We start from the raw sequence: 20,002 nt of genomic DNA on the forward strand, positions 1-20,002 counted from the left end.
TTACACAAGCAAATAATCTGTTAAAAAATCCTTACTCCCCACCTCCACCAAAAATCCCCTTCTCTGAAAGAGGAACGCAGGCTTATGTTTGGCAAATAGGAATTTTATCTTTTAGTCAGAAAAAGCCATGGAAATCAACAAAACAGCGGGGATACAATCAGCAGATATCAGCTACCTATGTTCTCCTCATCAAATATTGGCTCAAAAGCCTATATACATATCATACATGTAAGGAACATTAGATAATTGAAAAGTTCCATTCAAGTACATTAGAAATTAGTTGCAAAAAAAACAAACAGTGGTTGAAACAGCAAGCAGTGGTTGCAAACATGAAAACTATAGTGAACCATACCCTGAAAGCATAGCTATGAACATGGCTAGTGCTCTCTCTATAGCAGGGAAGAAAATCAAAGCTTTCTATGTCACTTGAAATTGGACAGAACCTGGTATTACTGGACTTCTTGGTAGAGATGCCAAAAGTCTCTGGGTTCAGAGAAACAATATCCAAGAGAAGGCAGAAGCCATAAGTTACTTAAGGCAAGTGAGTTAAAATTTCACTGAAATCCAAGAGGATGTCAGAAATGATACCTATGAAACATTCTTTGAAAAAAGACTGATGAGGATAAACAATCTAAAAAGCTAAACCCAAAAGCTAACAACTGTACGTGGTCTGACATTATATTACGATAACTTCTCATTGTAGCACAGACTGTAAGCATTTATTGACTTGTTGACCCCAAGTTTTCACATACTGAACAAAAAAAGACAAATGTGAAAGCCTGTGCCACATTTGAGATTATATCAGTAAACAAGATACACTTGGGAATGCAAGTTTCAGGACAAAACTTCTTGACGTGTGTATCAAAGCAGTTAATTTTGTTAAGCTACACACCTGCCTTTTATGTATTGATCATATATTTGTTCAGAGGAATCTAGAAAACAAGCCATAAGGATATATTGAAGGAATAAGGCTTATTTGGTCTAAAAGACTGAAAGGTGACATGACACCAAGTCAGCAAAGAAAAAAAGAATAAAATCTCCTCCATGTCCACTGAGAACTGCAGAGCCTGTAGCTGCAGAAAGGGTTAGACAGGGTTAGACAGTAACACTCTTACCAATGATAGAAAGAGTAGGAGTTCCCTAATTTTATGGAAAGCTTTAAGGAAAGGCTAATCAAGACTTAAATGAACTCTTGAAGTGCCTTCTAGCACCGGTTTCCATGATCTGTTTTAACAGACTACACTGTCTTTAGAGCTTATGCATGAAGCCAAAACACCTCAAACTTATTGTACTTCTCTCTTTTTTTTTTTTTTAATTTTTATTACAGGGATTCAGATATCATGACCACATTTACTCCCAAAGTATTCATTCTTCCAAGTTAAATTCTTTCTACAGTTTCATGCTGGATGCTGTAATTGCTGCAATGCCATAATCAAGCTGTATGTATGAACACCAACTCTGTGGCATATCACAGATAGCTACAGCTGAGCAGTTGGCAGACTTGCTCCCTAATGTGATTTCTGTATCTCACAAAACTTTCATGAGGCTCTGAGATCATGAAATAAAATAATGATTAAAGGTAGTAATAATAACAATAAAATAAAGTTAATAAGTGATTAGAATATTTTTCCTTCTCTATAATCATACAAAAAATAAATCTGTACTAAACTGCAGCTGGAGGAAACTAGCTAGAGTTTGTTTACTCTCCTACCATTATAAAAGCAAAAGTAGCAACAGCCAGCAATAAACCCTGTAACTTTTAACAGTCAGCAGAGGGTCTGTTTCAGATCCAATGCCAGTGCAGGATCCCCGCTTCTGGAGCCGAAAATTTTAAGATCTAACCCCACCATCAGATGGTGCAGAAAGCAACAACATGAAACTATTCCATGGTACACGGAAAAACTATAAATTATTCAGTGAATCCACTATTTACTCTGGAGCCATTTAGTTTTATTTACAAGAGCTATTTCCCACTAGTGGTAACAGACATAACAGTCAGACAACTCCAAACATGTCGTTACGGTTAGAAGCAGTGGAGGTCAGTAACTCAAATGCATTCAGATTATTGCAGTGTCAGTGATGTTTATTTTGCAAGTTGTGTTTTTGCTTCAAGGTCTTACCTGTGGCAGCAGTACTGACATGTTTATCAGTTTCAGCAGCAGCTTTTTTAATCATACTCTGATCTAAGAATTAATAGGGCTGTTAAGTTTACAAACAAACCAATAATTGCAGCAGGAAAGAACAACAAACCACGGTAAAACAAAGGCAGGGAGCCATACTGAACTCCACAAGGTAGCTGAATTAAAGATAAAAAGCACCATTCCTGAAGGAGCTCCACAAATGGAGCGGGAGAGCAGCTCAGTTTCTGCGGGTTTCGCCGCTCTAAGCCACCTAGCTGAGGCCTAGAGCAAGAACCCAGTACGAGTCTGAAAACAAGCTCAAGCCTAGTTTCATTAGATGTTTGCAAACCTTAAGCTTGACCAGTTTTAAATACTCAGTACTCAGAAAATGGAGTCTTTTGTCCCATTAAGTTTCTCATTCCAGACTTTAAACAGCACGGCTAGGACCCTCAAAGGGGGGAACCTCCTCCCCGCACACACGCGCGTTTAATCCTGGACCATCGATCAGGTGGAAGAAACTGCACACAACATGCTTCAAATGTGAGTTTGCACGGGCCAGCTTTCTGTGACTCCTTGGCAGACCACGTTCCACTTTTTTAAATGATAAACATGGAATCAGCCATCAAACGACCACCAAAAGATAGAGACAGCTCGAGGGCTGCTCAGCCCAAGCAGCTGGAAGCGGCAGTGCCGGTTTTGGCGGTGCCTAAGCGAGCCTGGCTCCAGCAGGCACCGTCGGGAGCCTCGCAACGCTGTGCTAAGGGGCAGCGCTGAGGTGGAGCTTCGTCCTGTGGGCTAGCTAAGTACGAGTATGCAGTTGGTTTTAAAGTAGTTGTGCTTACAGTAAGAAAAATAGGCCGTCATCTGAAATGTAGCATCTGTGACAAAATTGCTGAAAGAAACAAATGATCTGGATACCTCAAATTCTGTTTCATATGTCACAGAGCATGTTTACTAAAGTAAACAAGGGTGACCCGACACTAATGATACAACTGAAGTAATAAATTTATTTACATAAATATTTACAGTAGCAACTATTTCCATAAATGTGTTGTATTTGGTTAACATTTATCAGGACTCATTTCAGCAATTTGTAGTGGAGGAGCAGTGGATGTTATTTGCAGTCCTCCATTTGCATTATCACAGTAAAATTTCTCACATTGTAATTTCACACACACAATAATAAAGGATATCTATGTCACACGCACAAGAAAACAAACACCCATGTCTTCCCCCTTTAGCAGAAGGCAGAAGCACAGTCCTTATAAGCCCAAAGGCTTATAACAACCTTTTTTTTTTGTTTTTTAAGTACATTGAACTATAGCTTTAAAGATCTGTCACCATGAAGAAAGCATCTCATGAGTTAGGATCCAACTCTTCACAGAGTCCATGAAAATTTGACTCTGTATTTGGCTAAGTAAAGCTGGCAGACAAGAACAACAATTTGGTTACAATTTGATAATAAATATTAGACTTTATTTCCTCCATGCATCAGATAATATTTATTTTACAGGCAACATAAGGCCTCTTAATCCCTTGTACAATCACATTTAGTGGAACATTTTATCACAGTGAAGGCTATCTTCAGTACCATTTAACCTATCCGATATTTTAAATATCTTTTGCAATCAAACAGGCAAGGACAAGATAAGAATATATGAAGATGGGGAGAGCGTGGGAAAACAAGACCACAGACATTCACTGCATCTTCTATCCAACGACTAATGTGATATAAAAGCGACCAATCTGACTGGGTAAATTTGTCCTTGTCTTTCTCCTCTCCCCATTTCCAGACACAAAATAATTTAGTAGCTTACCTAATCTATTAAATCAACACCTAAAAAAAAATGTGGCACAAAGTCATAAACATGTAACCCACCTGAAAAAAAGTCCTAATTTCCAGCCTTGAGAAAATTATGAATCCATAATTACATAACTACATATCATCTTTCCAAAATAAATTGAAATTTTAATCTTAATTAATATCTATCAGGTCCCCAAAAGAAACACATTCCATAATTTAGACATTAAAGAGCCTGTGAACTCAACCATACTTTCTTTCCACATCTAGCTTGCCATAACTATTACTCCTGAGACTACCCAAAAATACTTCAAGAATTTCTGCTAGGGTGCAAATAGAGAGCTTACCATGCTTTTACAGCACCATTTACTACATGAAATCACATCAGCTGGATTTCAATAAACCTTCGCTACTGTGAAGTGCTTGATGTCCAACTCAGACTTCTCTGATTCGCATACAAATAAACGCATTCCTGTAGAACAGGAACCAAGAGAGTGCACTCTGCAGCACGTGTACACAACAACACGTACTGTAGAGTGGCAACATCTGTCACCTCTGCCACCTAGCTGGCTCTGGGATCTGCTGTGGTATAGCTAAGCCAGGCACACAACCAGGGCTGAACCTTTCTTGAGTACCTGAGTGGCTGGTGTTGCGTCACATCTTGGGACATATGCCCTTGAGCTAGCTCAGAGCTCTGTCTTCAGGTGGTGCAGGCATACCCAAAGACACTTAATCCATTTTTACTTAAATTTTACCTAAATTTAAACTTAATATTTTCAATCCAAAAGCTCTTAGAGTTTTCACCCACATAAGATGATAGGTTCCTCAAAGCATTTATACACTAATTTTGATCAGAAGCCATGGTTAAATGCAGAAAGGGGCTTAAGCACTAGAATATGTAAATGCTTCACTGGGTCATGGGAACTTTGGAGGGTTCACAAGTTAAATCATTTGGATTTTTACATGTTCTCTTTAACAGGTTAAATTTCAAATTTTATTTTTGAATTTTATTTGATGATTCTGAGCATTTCAAAGATATAAACAATGACCCACTGTAATATATAAAATGTTCATTGAAATGAAATACCTAATTTTACATATATTTGAAATGCAAACCTTTGGTAGGTCCTTTCTTGTTTTGCATGGCCTGTTGTTCCTCTGTTATATTCAAGCGTCGAACCACATCAGCAAGGGCAGATTTTAGCAGCTGGATGTCATCTTCCTGCATCTGGACACGCTGCTCCAGAGAAGCAATGCGATCTGTTACCTCCATACTGCTTGCAGCAGAGGCACTGTCATCTAAGTAAAACAGCAGAAAAAAAACATTATCAACAATGTATAATCATAAAGAAATACTTTCTATATAGGATTGTCGGTAAAAAGGTTTTTTTCACACCTGATGAACCCTAAAAGAGGAAAGTTTAAGTGATCAAAGAGAAGAGAGATTTGGGGAAAAAAAAGAGAGACAAAGTAAAATGTGGAAATGAGGAAGCTAGCTTCAGGACTGCTTACTGTTAATCAAACCCCACTGTCAGTTATCCTTGTGTATCAACTGGAGTGACCAAGTCATCACAATTCAATCATCTACTTTTTCTCTATATCTGAATCATTGCCCGTACCAGAATATAAAAAGCTATTTACTTTCTGATGTTCTGCATACCCTTCTAGATTTTCTTTCTCATATATGTGATAGAACGCAAATATTAAAGATATATCAGCAACAGATAGGTATAAATTTTTTCAAACAGTGCCCACAAACTGGAGCAAAGATCTTAACACAATCTGGTAAACCCTAATGTATGAGAGTAACTTTCTATGAGAACACTCCCTCTGACCGAAATAGAAAAATTAAATACATTCAGAATTACAAATCAGAATTACTTGAAAATTGCATCCTTAGCCTGCAAAGTCTTAGAGGGTCATTATTTGTGCACAATTCACCAGTTATTTAGAAACAGCCCACAGAAATTTAAAGTTGGCAACTCACTGATGAGGACTATGCATTCTTTCCACCCAAAACTAGTAATAAGAACATTTTTCCTAAATGGGTACTTTCGTTCCACTCCATTTCCTATCAAATAGAAACGTCATAATTTTTTACAATAGTATGTTAGGGAAAAAAAAAAAGAATAAAAGAGGACAAAAACAATGCCAAAGATGTCAAAGTTAATATCTACAAGGAAAAGAAAGACTTACAGTTTTTAAAGAGAATTGCAAAGTTTTATTTAACTAGCTAGATTTGAAATCTAACAAAAAGTTGGATATTAACCTACTGGATCATTTTAAGTAAAGATCACTGGATTATAGCTTTCATCTGAAGAACTAAAAAATTACACTTTACAGAAATGAATACTTATGCTAATAATGATGATCATTTACTTCTCTCTCATTCCTAAAGTGAGTCCATTGCACACGTTTCTTCTGACTGTTAAAGCCAGTCTCTCTTTTCAAAGAAACTAGTATTTGTTTTCATTTCTTGTGTACCTAATTCCCTTCCATTCCACACCAGTGTTTTCCACTTCATATGTGTGAGGAATGAATGAAATGAAAGTTAAATGGATTGTGCATAATAACTAGTGCTGGATTTTAAAACAAAGTGCTTCAACAAGAAAACAACAGTTTCAGCAACTGAATGCATTTAAAATCATGTCCAAAAATGTTCACAAAACCCAAATTTTTAATTAGAAAGGTCAGTGGGAAAATTTGCCTAATAAAAAACCCCCAAACCCAACTTCATTAGTCTCCAATCCACCCAAACACAAGTTGTTTTCAAAATCTGTTCATGAGCTACTTTTGGCTACCTTACCCCGCACACGCCAACAACTATCTGCTGTTACCAAATGCTGAACTAGAAACAGCTCAAACCCAAAGATTATAGCAATGCTGACAGTCCATAACCAGCCACAGGCTAAAACAGTTTAAGTTACTTGTTGATTCTGTTATGGAGCTTTCAGAGCATATTTAAAACATCGACATTAGGATATTAAAGTTTTTATGCTGAACCTAATGGTAATATAAGTACGTAGTCCTGACAAACTAAACCAGAACTCGAGTTCCCGAAAGATACTGAAGAAGTTTCCCCGTGACACAGTCTCAGGGCTTTCCAAACTTTGGCATAATCACAATTCTGTTCAGCAACAGAAATCTGTCCTGCAGCTGTTACAGGTAATTAATCCCAAAAATAAGATTAGCAGACGTGTTGGCAGCAGTATGAGCTGCCTGTCGAACTTAACCTTTCCTGGGGCAAACAAAAGGCCCATGCTGCTCTAATGACTTTACACTTTAACTCAGCTGGAAGTAACACGGATTAGCATCCTGGACAATAGGCAACCGAATCAAAAGCTCGACTTGACCAACACAAGCCAAATTCAAACGTCCACCATTGTGCCCAGTTCAATATGGCACGGCATCGCTTCCTTCGGAAATAAGTCAACAAGAAAATAACCAACTCCCAAGACCAGGGCGCAGAACGAAACCCAAGGAAAAAAAATTTACCAGCTTTCAGTAAGATTCATTAAGGGGAAGATGAAAAGTTCTCACGCTGGGATCGTTAGATCAGAATACGTTAAGCAATAAAGTTACAACTTAAACCCACGCAAATCAGCAAAGTGCTACGTTAACAAAAAAGAAAAAATAATAATTATATAAACTAACCAGACAAACAAAAAAAATAGACATAACAGACTTTATCTAGTCTGCCCACAAGACAAAATGCTGTATTGTTAGTCTAAACTGTGACTTGCTTCTGCAGGAGAACGGTCATCTTCACAGCAAAGAAGAAAATTTGTAAAGAAATTTTTAATAAACATTTGTAAGGTGATTTAGACCCGGAGTAGACCCATCTTCTTATTATTGTTCCCAAGCCAATATTAAATTTAAAGTGTTTAAACATTTTATAGCATACAGTTATGTATTTTCTCACACATAAAACACATTCCCAAGTAACTCGCCAAAGCCAGCTGCGACAGGAGCACAGCAGGTACTGAGCAAGGCGGCGGTAGAGTATCAAGAGGCAAAGAAGCGCCTTGGCTTCGGAGGGCTGAATCTGGGGCTAAATTTTGGCTCACGCTGTCCATGGACTTACTCTCACGGTAGCTGGATTACAAGTGTGTTTTGATTTTACAGTTCAAGTTACAGTGACTTAGAGAAAAGCTCTTTATAGCAGCAACATAAAGACCTCAAAATGCTTCATGCAAATCCAAGGAAATACAAAGTGCACTTTTAAAAGAAATCTGAGTGGTTAGAAATACACAGTAATAACACACAAACTTTACCGCACAGCTTTACAGTATACTAAGAGTATCACTATATCAATACTTGTTACTTTTTGTAGAGTCAATAACATTAACAATTTTTAACAGTGTCAATAATGTTAGATTGGTGACAGCTTTACAATCTAGCTGTCATGAAAACCACAGATGCTCACTGTCTTGAGCGGTATATGAAGGAGACTATAGATCCTAACAATTTGCTTTGAGGCATGATCTGCTGCGCGTTAGATCTACACAGCAGTCACTACCACCATTTTTGCCCAGGGACAGACAGCACAGACCTCATGTCACCTACACCAATAGCATCTCTGTTGGAATTTGTCATTGCCTCTTTTTTAATCAGTAGGAAGGAAAGGTACTTTTAAAACGAAATGTATGCAACTTGTTTTTAGAAATCTGAAATGAATCCTATTATGCAAGTGTTCATTTCTTTTCATGGAGTATCATGAAAGTCTAAATCACTATCTTAAACATAAACATCCACATCCGATGAGATAAATGCCACCTACAATGTCCAAATTTAGATACAGTGAGGAAGTTCCAATTGAGATGCCTGTTTTTTCCTCATAATACTCAGTGGTGGAAAAGCCTGCAAAGAACAGTCATTTCCCATGTAATGCTTTGCTGAGATTCTGCAGGTTTCAAAGAGAGTACAGCAAAAAAAGGGAATGTTCTCCATGCCTCTCTTTAAATTTTCCAGCCAGCTAATCCATGAGCTCATAGATTGGAAAGATTTCCTGTGGCAAACTAGAAGACAATACTGAGTCAGATGATTAATCTGCTTCCAGAGTGTCTTCCAGCTTTGCAGCATCTTATTACTTGAGTTTAGCCAAATGTGAAGAAACATCTGAAAGAGAGCCAAGAAGAGGATGTGTATGCTGTTTACAAGTAAGTATGATTTAAATATTATTTTATTGTGTGTAGGATAAAGGAAAAAATACATACTACTTTCTGTGTTTTTTACCTGCTGGAAAACCTAAATCTAAATTGTAAATTAATGATTTAGGAAATAAAGGAGCTCTCAGAAAAAAAAGCAAACTAAAAGGAAACTATCTGCATTTATTTTTGCATTGCCAAATGCCTATAAATTTTCAAGATGAGTAAGCAGTACAAATATTGCTCACTTACTTTACACATGCTATTAAAACAAAAATTAAAAGAGTTTTTAAAAAAAACAAACTTGGCATTTCCCCCCCACACCCCAAAAAACCTTACTTCATTAAACCAACTCTGGTGCTTATTTAACACATTTCACCTTTGCCCTAGGCAGACATTAATTTTGAGACTATCTTGTCCAACTCAGACCATGACAGCTGATTAAGTAGTGGAAACATTATGTACTGATTCTGGAAGGACTGGCAAGCAAATCCGGGTTTACTCAATCTGCATTGCCTCTTTGGAGTAACAATTAACAGCATTAAAGTGTATATGAAATACTTCCAAAACTTTTCAGGATATATTCTGTGCATACTAAGTTTGTAAAGTGCCGAGCACAACGGGGATATGGTTGCTAGACTCTATTACAGTAGTGATTAAAAGCACCGTCTTGCAGTCCTAGTCAGAGCTGTCTTCGAATTTAGATACTCTCCAGGATATCAGAATAGAAAACCAAAGCCCTTTGGGGATGGCAAATTCCAACAGTGTTTTTGGCAAAAATTAAAGATCATCCAAATGACGGAAAACATGGCAAAGGATGATAGTGAAAGTGCAGTATTGCCTGCACGCAGAGATGCCTTTCTTGCAGCACAGTGTTGTAGGCTGTGCCAAAGGGCCTGAATTGAGCTCAGCTGGAAGTAATACTCTCCATCACCGAGAGATATCAATAAGTACATCACTTTCTGCACTTCCCTTGAAATTAATGGACATAGGTATTTACATTCCTTGGAAATGGCTATTAATTCAGCACCACTACTAGAGCCTTATGAAATATGCACATGGACAGAAAGGAATCCTCCACCCCGAAACGCAGCCAACTATATGTCAGAACATAACAGCAGCTGAAAAAGCCCATAACACCAAAAGACAGAAAGTTAAGAATACCATTTATTAAAACGAAAAGCAAAACCCTACAGCTGAGTTTAGATAGGGAGAACAACAGGCTGAATTTGACCCAGCGGGTGAGAATACTAAAGATCCTACGTTTTGCCCTTCCACAACATTTTCTTCCATCTGTTCAGGCCTATGGTTTTCAACGACTCCCCTAGCTTTGCAAGCCGGTCAGGTGTTGCACGTGTCACTTGGCACACATTTGGCAACCTCCCTTCTCCTGCCCACATCATCACGGAGATCGCGTGCGACTAACTGAGGCACTGAACTATTTCCTGCAGGCGCCCCGGGAGTCACGCTGACACTAGCTTTCAGACGATCTCTCTGCTTCACCTCTCTCAGCACCATCTGTTTAGCTGAAAAGCAGTGCAGAAAGAACCCCTATACGGCAGGCATCTCCTACTGCTTTAAATCCCGTCCTCCCTTTTGGGGTCATTTAATATGTCTCTGAGTCTAAGGCACAAAAGTCAGCCATAAAACCTAGCTGATAGATATAGCCTGAGTTTGAATTGACATTAGAAAGTGCTATAAAGGAGAATTTGGAGGAAAGACAACCACCAAACCCAAGGTTTAAAACACAAAACATCTCACAAAATGAACACGAGCAATTTGCCGTGGCACATAAATGCAGCCATGACACAGTTGCCAGGCTCAGATGCAAAATCGGGAAAGTACCAAGTATTCGACTTGTGGCTGGTTTTATGGCATAATGTCAGCAGTCATTTGCAGACCAAAAGACTCTCTGTGCAAGAGAACAATGGGAAAATAAAACAGCAGTTTAGTTTCCTTTGACAACACACCGCCAAGCTCCTTTGTTTAAAAGATTAGTGTTGACAGTGTTGCACAGACTAGCTATTCTATCTGTCCCCCATCCGCTTTTCTAATGCAAAACATTATACCATACCTGAAAAACTCTTAGCTTTTCAGGCTTGTCTCCAGGAGACACTGACAGCACATATGTGCAACAGCTTATCATAAAGTCTGGTGTATACTAGTCTAGTGTGCTAGACCCTGATTTGACCAAATTAGTGCTTTCCACTGTGAAAAGTAAGTGGATTTAAAGCCCAAAACAATGTTATCCTATTTAATCATGTTATTTTGGGTGGTTAGGGAAAAAATACACAAAATCTTTAACTACAGTTTATATCGAATCTGCTTTGCTTTTTATGAAGTTTCAGAAAGCAAAACTGGTTGCCAGCTGCATGCTAAGGAATGGGCTTTACAATGCCAAATCCTCTAATTGCAGTTTGTTGTAAAAATGTATAACTGGATAAAAGTGCAAGCATCATATATCTTTTTTGATCTGCAAAGCTCCGATTGTGAGGAACAAGAAATCATACCTACTCTTTAAACTTGATAGCCATAGGAACAATGTCACACCTGTCTATGAGTTTATATACGTACATATGCATACAATCTCTGAACAGGTAGGACAACTTTTCAGTTCAATCTCTATTCTAATGCACATACTTAAGATAAGAACGATTAGCATTGCAAGGAGATGCCCTAGTTCCGTACAATCAGGTGCATCTCACGGCAAGTAATCTGAACAGACCAGATTAGTTTTTCCTTGTCCTCAAAAGGTAGGTATGTGTGGGAGGGAATGGGAAGCCCGATCCCACACATCTGCTTAATGCCCTCCTCTGAATGGCACCGGGAGCCCAAGAGGTAGGTGATCCAGAAGAGACTTCAGTAACATGAACATAAATCATCATCATGTGAGAAGAGACTTCTAAAAAATTTTTGTTCACAGGTTATATTTGTGAACAGTCTTTTCCCTTGTCTAATACAGCTAGCTATTGTAGTCGCAGTACTTATAAAAGTATATTATTGTATTCCACAACATTCACTGAAGAATAACTTGTCCTTTTCCAGTTTCACCACTCAAAAGTTTTTAAAAAAGGAATGTAACTTCCTAAAATTAGAGGCAGAAGTTGAAAGAAAGGCAATCCATAATAGCCAGCATCACTGAGAGCTCGCAGCTGGGGGCCCTGTATTCATTAACAAAATGGGAAAGATGAAAATGGTCTGGGCAGAACATTCCCCGAAAGCTCTCGTGCCTGGTTAGTCAGCCATTGCCATAGCAAGATGGTAAGAACGTGCCCTTGGCCTGTCTGTAGCTGACAGCTTTAAGCAGAAGCTTCCTGCTTTACGGCGGCAGATAGCAGGTAAGATTTTATTTGGAAATCAACCAGTTAAAAATCATCTTGCCTGACAGCGTTTAAGTGAAAGACAGAAGAAATTTTCTCTACATCAACAAATTAAAGCAATTTTCCTCAGAAAAGGTCTAGTAATGTAAATGCTTAGTGGTTTAGGGCTACTGTGCTGGCTCTGTTGAGCACAGAAATCAATGTGAAACGTTTTAACAAATTATCATTCCTCCACTTTCTGCTGGGAGGCGTCCACACAATAACGAACCCTTGCGAACAAAAGCTGGGAGTGTAAAGACGACCTTCTGTAGCATAACGAGCATAATATTAATATAAGGATAGTAGTCTGAGACATGTGGCACCATACGACCTGCCTAGAGTTAAAAAACTGAAGAGACAGCTTAACAGCAACTTGTAGAGAAAGGAAATAGTAGGGTAATTAAGGAGATATATCTCAAGGCCGAAGAGCTGGGGGAGGGTAGCTGTGTTTTATTATTTTATATTCTCATTGATATTCTGAGGAACATGCCCATATTACAATCTTAAGAGAATAAAAGCAGAGAAAAAAATTGCAGAATATGGGAGGACAGTAAAATATTTACCCTAATTCTGATCTCCATGTCATATTTACTGCTAAATTTTCAAGTCGTCTTACAAAAGGCAGCAAAGGACAAATTCAGATTTGTCCCATGACGTACGCTAATAAGACTTTAGCTTTCGTTTGGCACTGTTAGACAAAAAGAACGAAATTAGATGCAAGATTTGCTTCTGCTAAATGGGTCTGAAACAATGTGCAAAAAAAATTCAGACACTGGTGCAGAGAGTACATTTTCCTAGAAACTTTATCAGTACATACTTCAATGTGTTTTCACTACCTTTAAAAACTGGATGCCTCAACCAGCTTCTCCAACTATGTCTTTTGTGAGTAAAGCAGAAAGAGCTCTGCTTTTACTTGCTGTCAGGACAGATTTAAAAGGCAAGAAATCTGATTTAAAACATCTCTTAAAAGTTAGTGACGTCAACCCGTGATTGTGCTTTACAGACCAATCTGAATTTTATCTTGTTTATGCACTTGTTAGTTATTTTCCTAAAGGAAAGTTGATTCTCACTAGCGGGGGAGCCATTAAGACATATCAGCCATTAGTTGATCTGCAATTAAAATGTAGCCTTGATCTTGACATTACATTAGAGAAAGCACTATATAAGCATTTAAGCAACTATTTGGGTTAGCATACATTTCTTCAGTTTTCTAACTTCCATATTAGATATTAGAACTGCATTTTAATGAAAATTATAATCTTATATGCCAAAAGTAAAAAAAAAACTATGCTAAATTTCAGAAATATATAAGCAAGATACATTTTCCATTTAAAAAATGAAAGATTTATTAAAACCGAGAATACATCAATAGCAAGAAATTGTTACCAATTTGAACTAGTTCTTGTTTTGTTTTTTTCATAACTATGTCCTCTGAGAATTTTAAATTAGAAAAACTCAGCCTATAATCAATAGCTTTTATTCATAAGATATAACCCCCCCAAATATTCTGCCTTTTCAATATTTCATCAAGCTTATCAACTTTTGAAATTGTTATTTATAGACATGAGCTAAACTACATAAGATGAGTAAAACATTCTTCCCACACCTGCAGAAGGGTTTACTGATGTCAAAAGCTGATTTATCACACTTGCAAATTCTAGTTTCTTGTTCTTAGCTAATGACTTCACTTAGAGCAGTGGTTTGACTTTTCTTTTGAACTCTGTACCTCTTGAATATTTTATTTACTAAAATTAGTGCAGTACAAAATTAGGCTTCATTATAGGTTGTCACAAAATCAAATTACAATTTAAATATTTAAAGGTAAAAAATTATTTCAATTTTAGAAAACTATTTTAAGTCTTCTTTTAAAGCTTGCCTTGTTCAGTACCACCTTTCACAGTAATGTACACTTTTCTAACTTTTGACAGTTAATCTAGTATTTGTCAGAAGTACTTGAATTAACTAATGGCAGCCTTGCTTGGAGGGGGAAAAAAAAAAGACAAAAAACCCCTGGGGAAGCCTGCAACAGACTGAAATTTTTGCCATACTGTTGGTCTTCTCCTCCAATCAGGGTTAAGTTTTTCTTGCATTTAATTCTTATAATTCTTACAGATATCAAAATTACCATTTAAAATTATTTGATAAATAGTAAAAGAAAAAAAAAAGCTAAACAAAGTAATTTTTTATTCTGAAATCTTATGATCACACATTCCCACTCTCCAGCAAAAAATCTGTACTGAGATTAATGCAAAAAGAACCAACTGTCCAGGCCAAAGACTCAAATATGGCCAGAAATGCTGCATTTGGTGGGATGCTGGATGTCTTGATATCAGCCAGGAAGAGGATTGCTTTAAGGCTTTCAGAATCCAAAGAAGGAAGAGAGAATCCCTTTCTTCTCTAGCTTAAAAAAAGAAGAAAAAAAAACACAAAAAACCCACAATGATTTCAGGTTTTTGTTTTTTTTTTTCAGGAAGCAGAGAAACACCCATCATAAAAATTATTTGGTTTAAAATGCAACTCCTCTGTTTAAAGACAATTTGCATTCTTACTTTAAACTGTATTCCCTAGCGAGAGATCGTATTTTATTTTTCTGTCACAAATTTCCCCCAGCCATGATGCCAGGCTCAGCACATCGCGCAGGTGAGCTGCTACCACCCCGCAAGAGCCACGGGGCCGTACCCGCGGTCTGACCCATCCTCTGCGGCTCTCGGCTACGCTACAGCAACACGCACACCACCTATTTTTGTAAAAAAGAAATCAAGTTTTCATGGAGGAGGGGAGGAAGGAGGAGACAGGGCCAATCTATTTTATAGCTTTCACATTTGTGAAGAAGAGCTTAAAAATAGGCTCTGATCAACTCCTTGGACCAAATCCTTTTCCAAATGCCGTCTTCTCATTCGTCTGTTGGTGACAACAAAACAGGCAGAAGCCTGGCTGCTAACGCTCTTGCCACCTGCGCGGCCTCGCAGCTTCAAGCTCACAGAAGCGTAGGTCCTACAGGCAACAACAAACCTTTAAGGCTAAGACAGCGATACAGCTTTAGGACAGAAGTTGTCTTATGCTCTCGCAGCTCTGGATGTGGGTGGGCCTGATAGAAATTGGACCTCTGTATCCAGTTGTACAGATGCGCTAGGAAAGGCATGACCGTGTGAATTTAAACTCTGTCCATGTTTTCAGGGTCCTCTCTTATGAACCTGTTCCTTTTTTTTTCCCCCCTCTTCCTCCTTCTGATCCCTCCCTCCCCCCCTTTTTTTTTTTGCTAGCCCAAGGCTTCAGAAGTCAAATGGCACTCTCAAAATGTGTCAGGATACCAGTTAACGTTACAATCTTTATTTATGATTCAGACTGGTGCATTTTAAAAGCAGTCTTGAACACATATGAGCTGTGTCCAAGTGCTTAAGGATTTTTTCAGTGATAAGATTCACCCTCAAAAGCACCCAGATATAGTAAACTTCTCACAATGCCAAAAAATGAATTCCATTGGCAGCAAGCTGGGCAACATATTGAACTTGGAAGTCTTTAGATTTATGAAAGATGGAAAAAAGGCTCTATCTCATGCAATGCATGAGGCACAGCTCCTATGAAAAAAACAGGGGGTGATGAAGTAATTAAAGACTCTTATAACACATGAATAAAACAGTTGTATTTTAAGCTTCATTGTGCAGCCTTAATTCTAAGGTTTCCTAACTTCTGAGTGCTTAAAAAAAGCCTAATAATTTTCTTAGGTTTACCATAGGGTTTGGAACTTTGTATCTACTACTTTAGCCACAGAAATAACTGACAGTAATAAGCTGTATTAGGCTCTGTGGATCAGTACCAGAAGGTAACGAAATATTCTGTGTCACAGATAACTGCTTATAGCAGAGTAGGGACCAGATCCAGGAAGCCTGCCTTTCCTTGCAGCCTCCGTAGCAGACTGTGCTTTCGTGGTACATAGCCTGGAGCTTTCTGCCCCTCAACCTGGTTCACAATCCAGCTGTTTTTTCAGCACCAGGCTTTGATTCTTTCCTTTTGGTCTTTTCTGGCATCCCTCATCGGACTTGCCCAGCCTAAGTGCCTGTTCCCACCAGCTCTCAGCCTCCCTGTGAACCTGCTCTGACCCTCCTTCACCAGAGCTTTTTGGAGGCTACTGCAGTCCCCCAGCTTAGCTTCTGCACCTCCTGCTCCCCCCATGCAGCCCGTGAGCCCCAGAGAGAAGGGCAGAAAGCAGAAAACACATTCCCTACCTCCATCACAGCAGCTAGAGGGTAAAACGTAGCCCTGTGCCAGGGTTTCCTCAGCTAATCTGTGCAGCTAATGGCTACACAGGCCAGTCAAGAAGAGAAAGGGCTGGAGACCATGTACACGAAGCCTGATCAACATCCATGCTGTGAGAGGTTAAAGCAGCATAAACAGCAGAAATACAGTCTGCTATTTCAGCATCTAACATCTCTGCTGCAACATCTGAACTCTGAAAGACTCACAGCCTGGCAAACGGGACAGAGAAGCATTATGATGGCAGAAGGGTAGCTCTTTTGGATGTTGGACATTGTAAAATCTCACAGGAATACTGACTACCATGTATTTTCTTTTATGCTTCCTACATATCACTTCCTAATTCATTTTCCTGTGGACTGCATATAAAAACCTTACACCATAGGTGTGTCAAGGTCCTGCTTCATCCTTCTGTCTCTTCATCCTTCTGTCCCTTCCTCTTTCTCCTTGATGCAAATTGCAAGGAAATATCTCCTATTTAAGCTATTATTTCCTGTGCCCTCAATAGGATTAATAGTGCAGGATGGTCAATGCTCAGACTATATAGTGCAGGAGAAATTATTATTCTAGAAAGTTAATTTTAAAGTCTCATAAGAGCCTGTGTGTAATTGGAAGCTAATGTACACAATTCTAAAATAAAAATATGTTGGATTAAGAACTTCTTTCTTAAACAAAGGAGTTACTCTGAAGTAGAAGTGAAAGTGCCAATAGCTTCCTCCAACTTCCTTTGGATTAGTTCAAATGGATACAACTCTTTTCCACATTAAAACCTCTACTTTCCCCAATGGTTCAGAGTGTTTCATTTTCTGTGCAACCATGTTGCTTAAAGAAGAAAGCATACAAAGTTGCATATCATTCATATCTAAAGTCTTGCCAACCCCCAGCATCTTTTTACTATATAATTATCATGAGAAAGCCTGTCAAAGGCTTTTTTTTTAAGCTGCTACTTTTATCATATAAGAAAAAAAGTGATGTAAAACTCTGCAAAATATAGTCATTTTAACAATGATCAGCTCTGTTTATTTGTTTCCAAAGGTTTGTACCTACAAAAAGTCCAAAGAACTTCCTCAATTTCACAGTATCGCAAGCCTTGGATGCAGTCTTGAAGGACTGACCTTATTTTACTGCCTTATTTTTTGCCACTTCCACAGCAATGAAAGTGAGACTCCAACTCCTACAAATTGTACCAAATGATAATTGAGCTTTTCAAAATATTTGTGGTGGTCTTCTAAAATCATTTTCCTTTCTTATTTGTAGGGAGATACAAGTTCTGTTTCTCTCAGACTGGCCGTGAACAAAAAAAATCTTCATGGTATACAGCTCCTAAACATAGCTCAAAGGACAGGTAGCAGGGAACTCATGAGACCAACAATATATCCATTCTTCCTAGTAGAAGCTGGAAAAGAGAGGAAAGATTCCACAATCATACAAGCCCCCAACTTGTCAAGAGAGTCACAGTATTGTCCTTTCCAGTACAGAATGATTTTAATTTACTGTTCAGGTCTAATATTTATTTTTAGTATGGCAAATGGTTATACACAAAGAGAAATTGAATAAATATCTACATAGCCGAAAAAAGTTACTACAATAACCTGCAAGTAAAACAGATCGTCTACACTATTGCATAAAATAAATCAGTATCTACAAAAATAAATAAATAAATAAATACTACTACATTTACTGTAATGGTACGGCTTCCACAACGCAAAGAAGTCATGAAAACAAAGACAAGAATTAAGTTAAACAGTTATTTTTCATTGGCTTACAAAAACAGTTTTCACTCTGTTGAACATCAAGGATCTGTAAGGGTCAATTAAACAACTTTGACACCAAATCCCAGCAAGCTGCCTCTTTCAGTCAAGAACCTAATTGTTCAAATTAATTCTCAGAGGTATGAACAATTCTAGCACCTCTGCAGAGAGCCATGTAACCCACTTTACTTGTTACAAGAGATTTATGCCATAGACCAAAAGGCAAAATGGGACCCCAAACCTCTTGAGTCTCTGCAGCAGACTAATCTAGACAGCCACATAACCTAAGCAATGAGAATATAATGCTATTTTTTAAACACTGTGTATATTAGTTAATAATATCTCTGTGACGTAGGAAATACTCCATACCACAGCTGAGAGCACTGAAACAGAACTGAGCTGAGAGCTCTTCATCAGCCTCCTCCAAGCCCAAGATGTTTGAAACAGATTTTCGTTTTCCTCCCCCCAGTGTATTTGTCCTACTTCTAATCCACTACCTCAAGACACTTCACTTTAAGGGACCCAGATTGGAAAAAGCTGACTGGAATAGTCAAGAGAATGTGGCCGATGTATTTTAGTCTTGGGGGAAGTATACAGCAGTGCTGAGGTAGCATTTGAAGAACCCTGCTAAGGAGAGCGAAGGTGAAGAGTTTTTTCCACGTTTGCTGCTTGGGGTACAGACTGCCATGGACTCTGCCAATGTTCACTGACTGGGCTGAGTATGGGATTTGCAGACACAGTCCAAAAGCTTGTGTCGTCTTCCCAAACATCCTTCCTCACCTTGTGGTCCATGGGGCATCATATAAGAAAACTGGACTATAACATAACATCTGCCCCTACAGTTTTATGTTCCACTTCTTAAATGGATTAACCAGTTCCTAATATTAGAAATTAAAACTGAAAAAAATATTTCCCCCCACTGCCGATTTTAATCTGATTGTTTAAAATTGAAACTAAACCACGGAAGATGCATGATCTTTGCAATTCTGTAATTTTTAGCATATTTACTAAAAGGCAGTGGCTTCACTTACTCTTGTGTTTTGTGTTAAGTCATTAGAATATCTACACACTAAAACGAAAAAAAAAGGCAAAAGCACATACTTCATTATCCTTCTCCCTGCCCCCAGAGAGGCTTCAGCCAGGCAGCAGCTACTTCAAAGCCTTCACATTGCACATGCCTAGAGAGTTAAACTAAGAGAAATAAGTGCCAAATTCAGGAGGCAGTAAAAGGCTTTGGTTTAGAGAGCTCCCTGAGGCTAAACATTTTTTAAATTAAAAACTCGAAAATAAAAACTAGGAAGGAGAAAAACCCAGAAGTTACACCCTCCTGGAACAATATGCACATAAATCTCTCATAATCTGAGTCACAGCTACCAAGGTTAATAATTCAGCATCTAACCAAACAGTTTCTGGACTTTGCAGGATCCTCCAGAGCCTTGCAGGAAACAGTGGAGCCGCTTTAAGTTTACCTGAACCTTATGGAATCTAAGAGGAGTAAACAAACTGGACAGACAACTGCTCTCTCCAGTTTAAGGCCCTTAATCCAAGTCTTCCTACACAGGAAGAATTT

At 38.3% G+C, this 20,002-nt stretch overlaps 1 protein-coding gene across 12 annotated transcripts in view; it reads right to left on the bottom strand.

The window, feature by feature from the left end:
* The window catches only part of EML1 (echinoderm microtubule associated protein like 1), a 129,301-nt gene that overhangs the window by 51,136 nt on the left and 58,163 nt on the right, over positions 1–20,002 (bottom strand). For all 12 annotated transcript variants that reach the window (XM_026079295.1, XM_026079296.1, XM_026079300.1 and 9 more), the window contains one exon: positions 5,038–5,220. In XM_026079295.1, the coding sequence (XP_025935080.1) occupies positions 5,038–5,220 (183 nt within the window). Of the gene's footprint in view, positions 1–5,037; positions 5,221–20,002 lie in introns of those variants that run through there.

Source organism: Apteryx rowi, unplaced genomic scaffold (genome assembly GCF_003343035.1).
Source record: "Apteryx rowi isolate R43461 unplaced genomic scaffold, aptRow1 scaffold_5, whole genome shotgun sequence".
Lineage (NCBI taxonomy): Eukaryota > Metazoa > Chordata > Aves > Apterygiformes > Apterygidae > Apteryx > Apteryx rowi.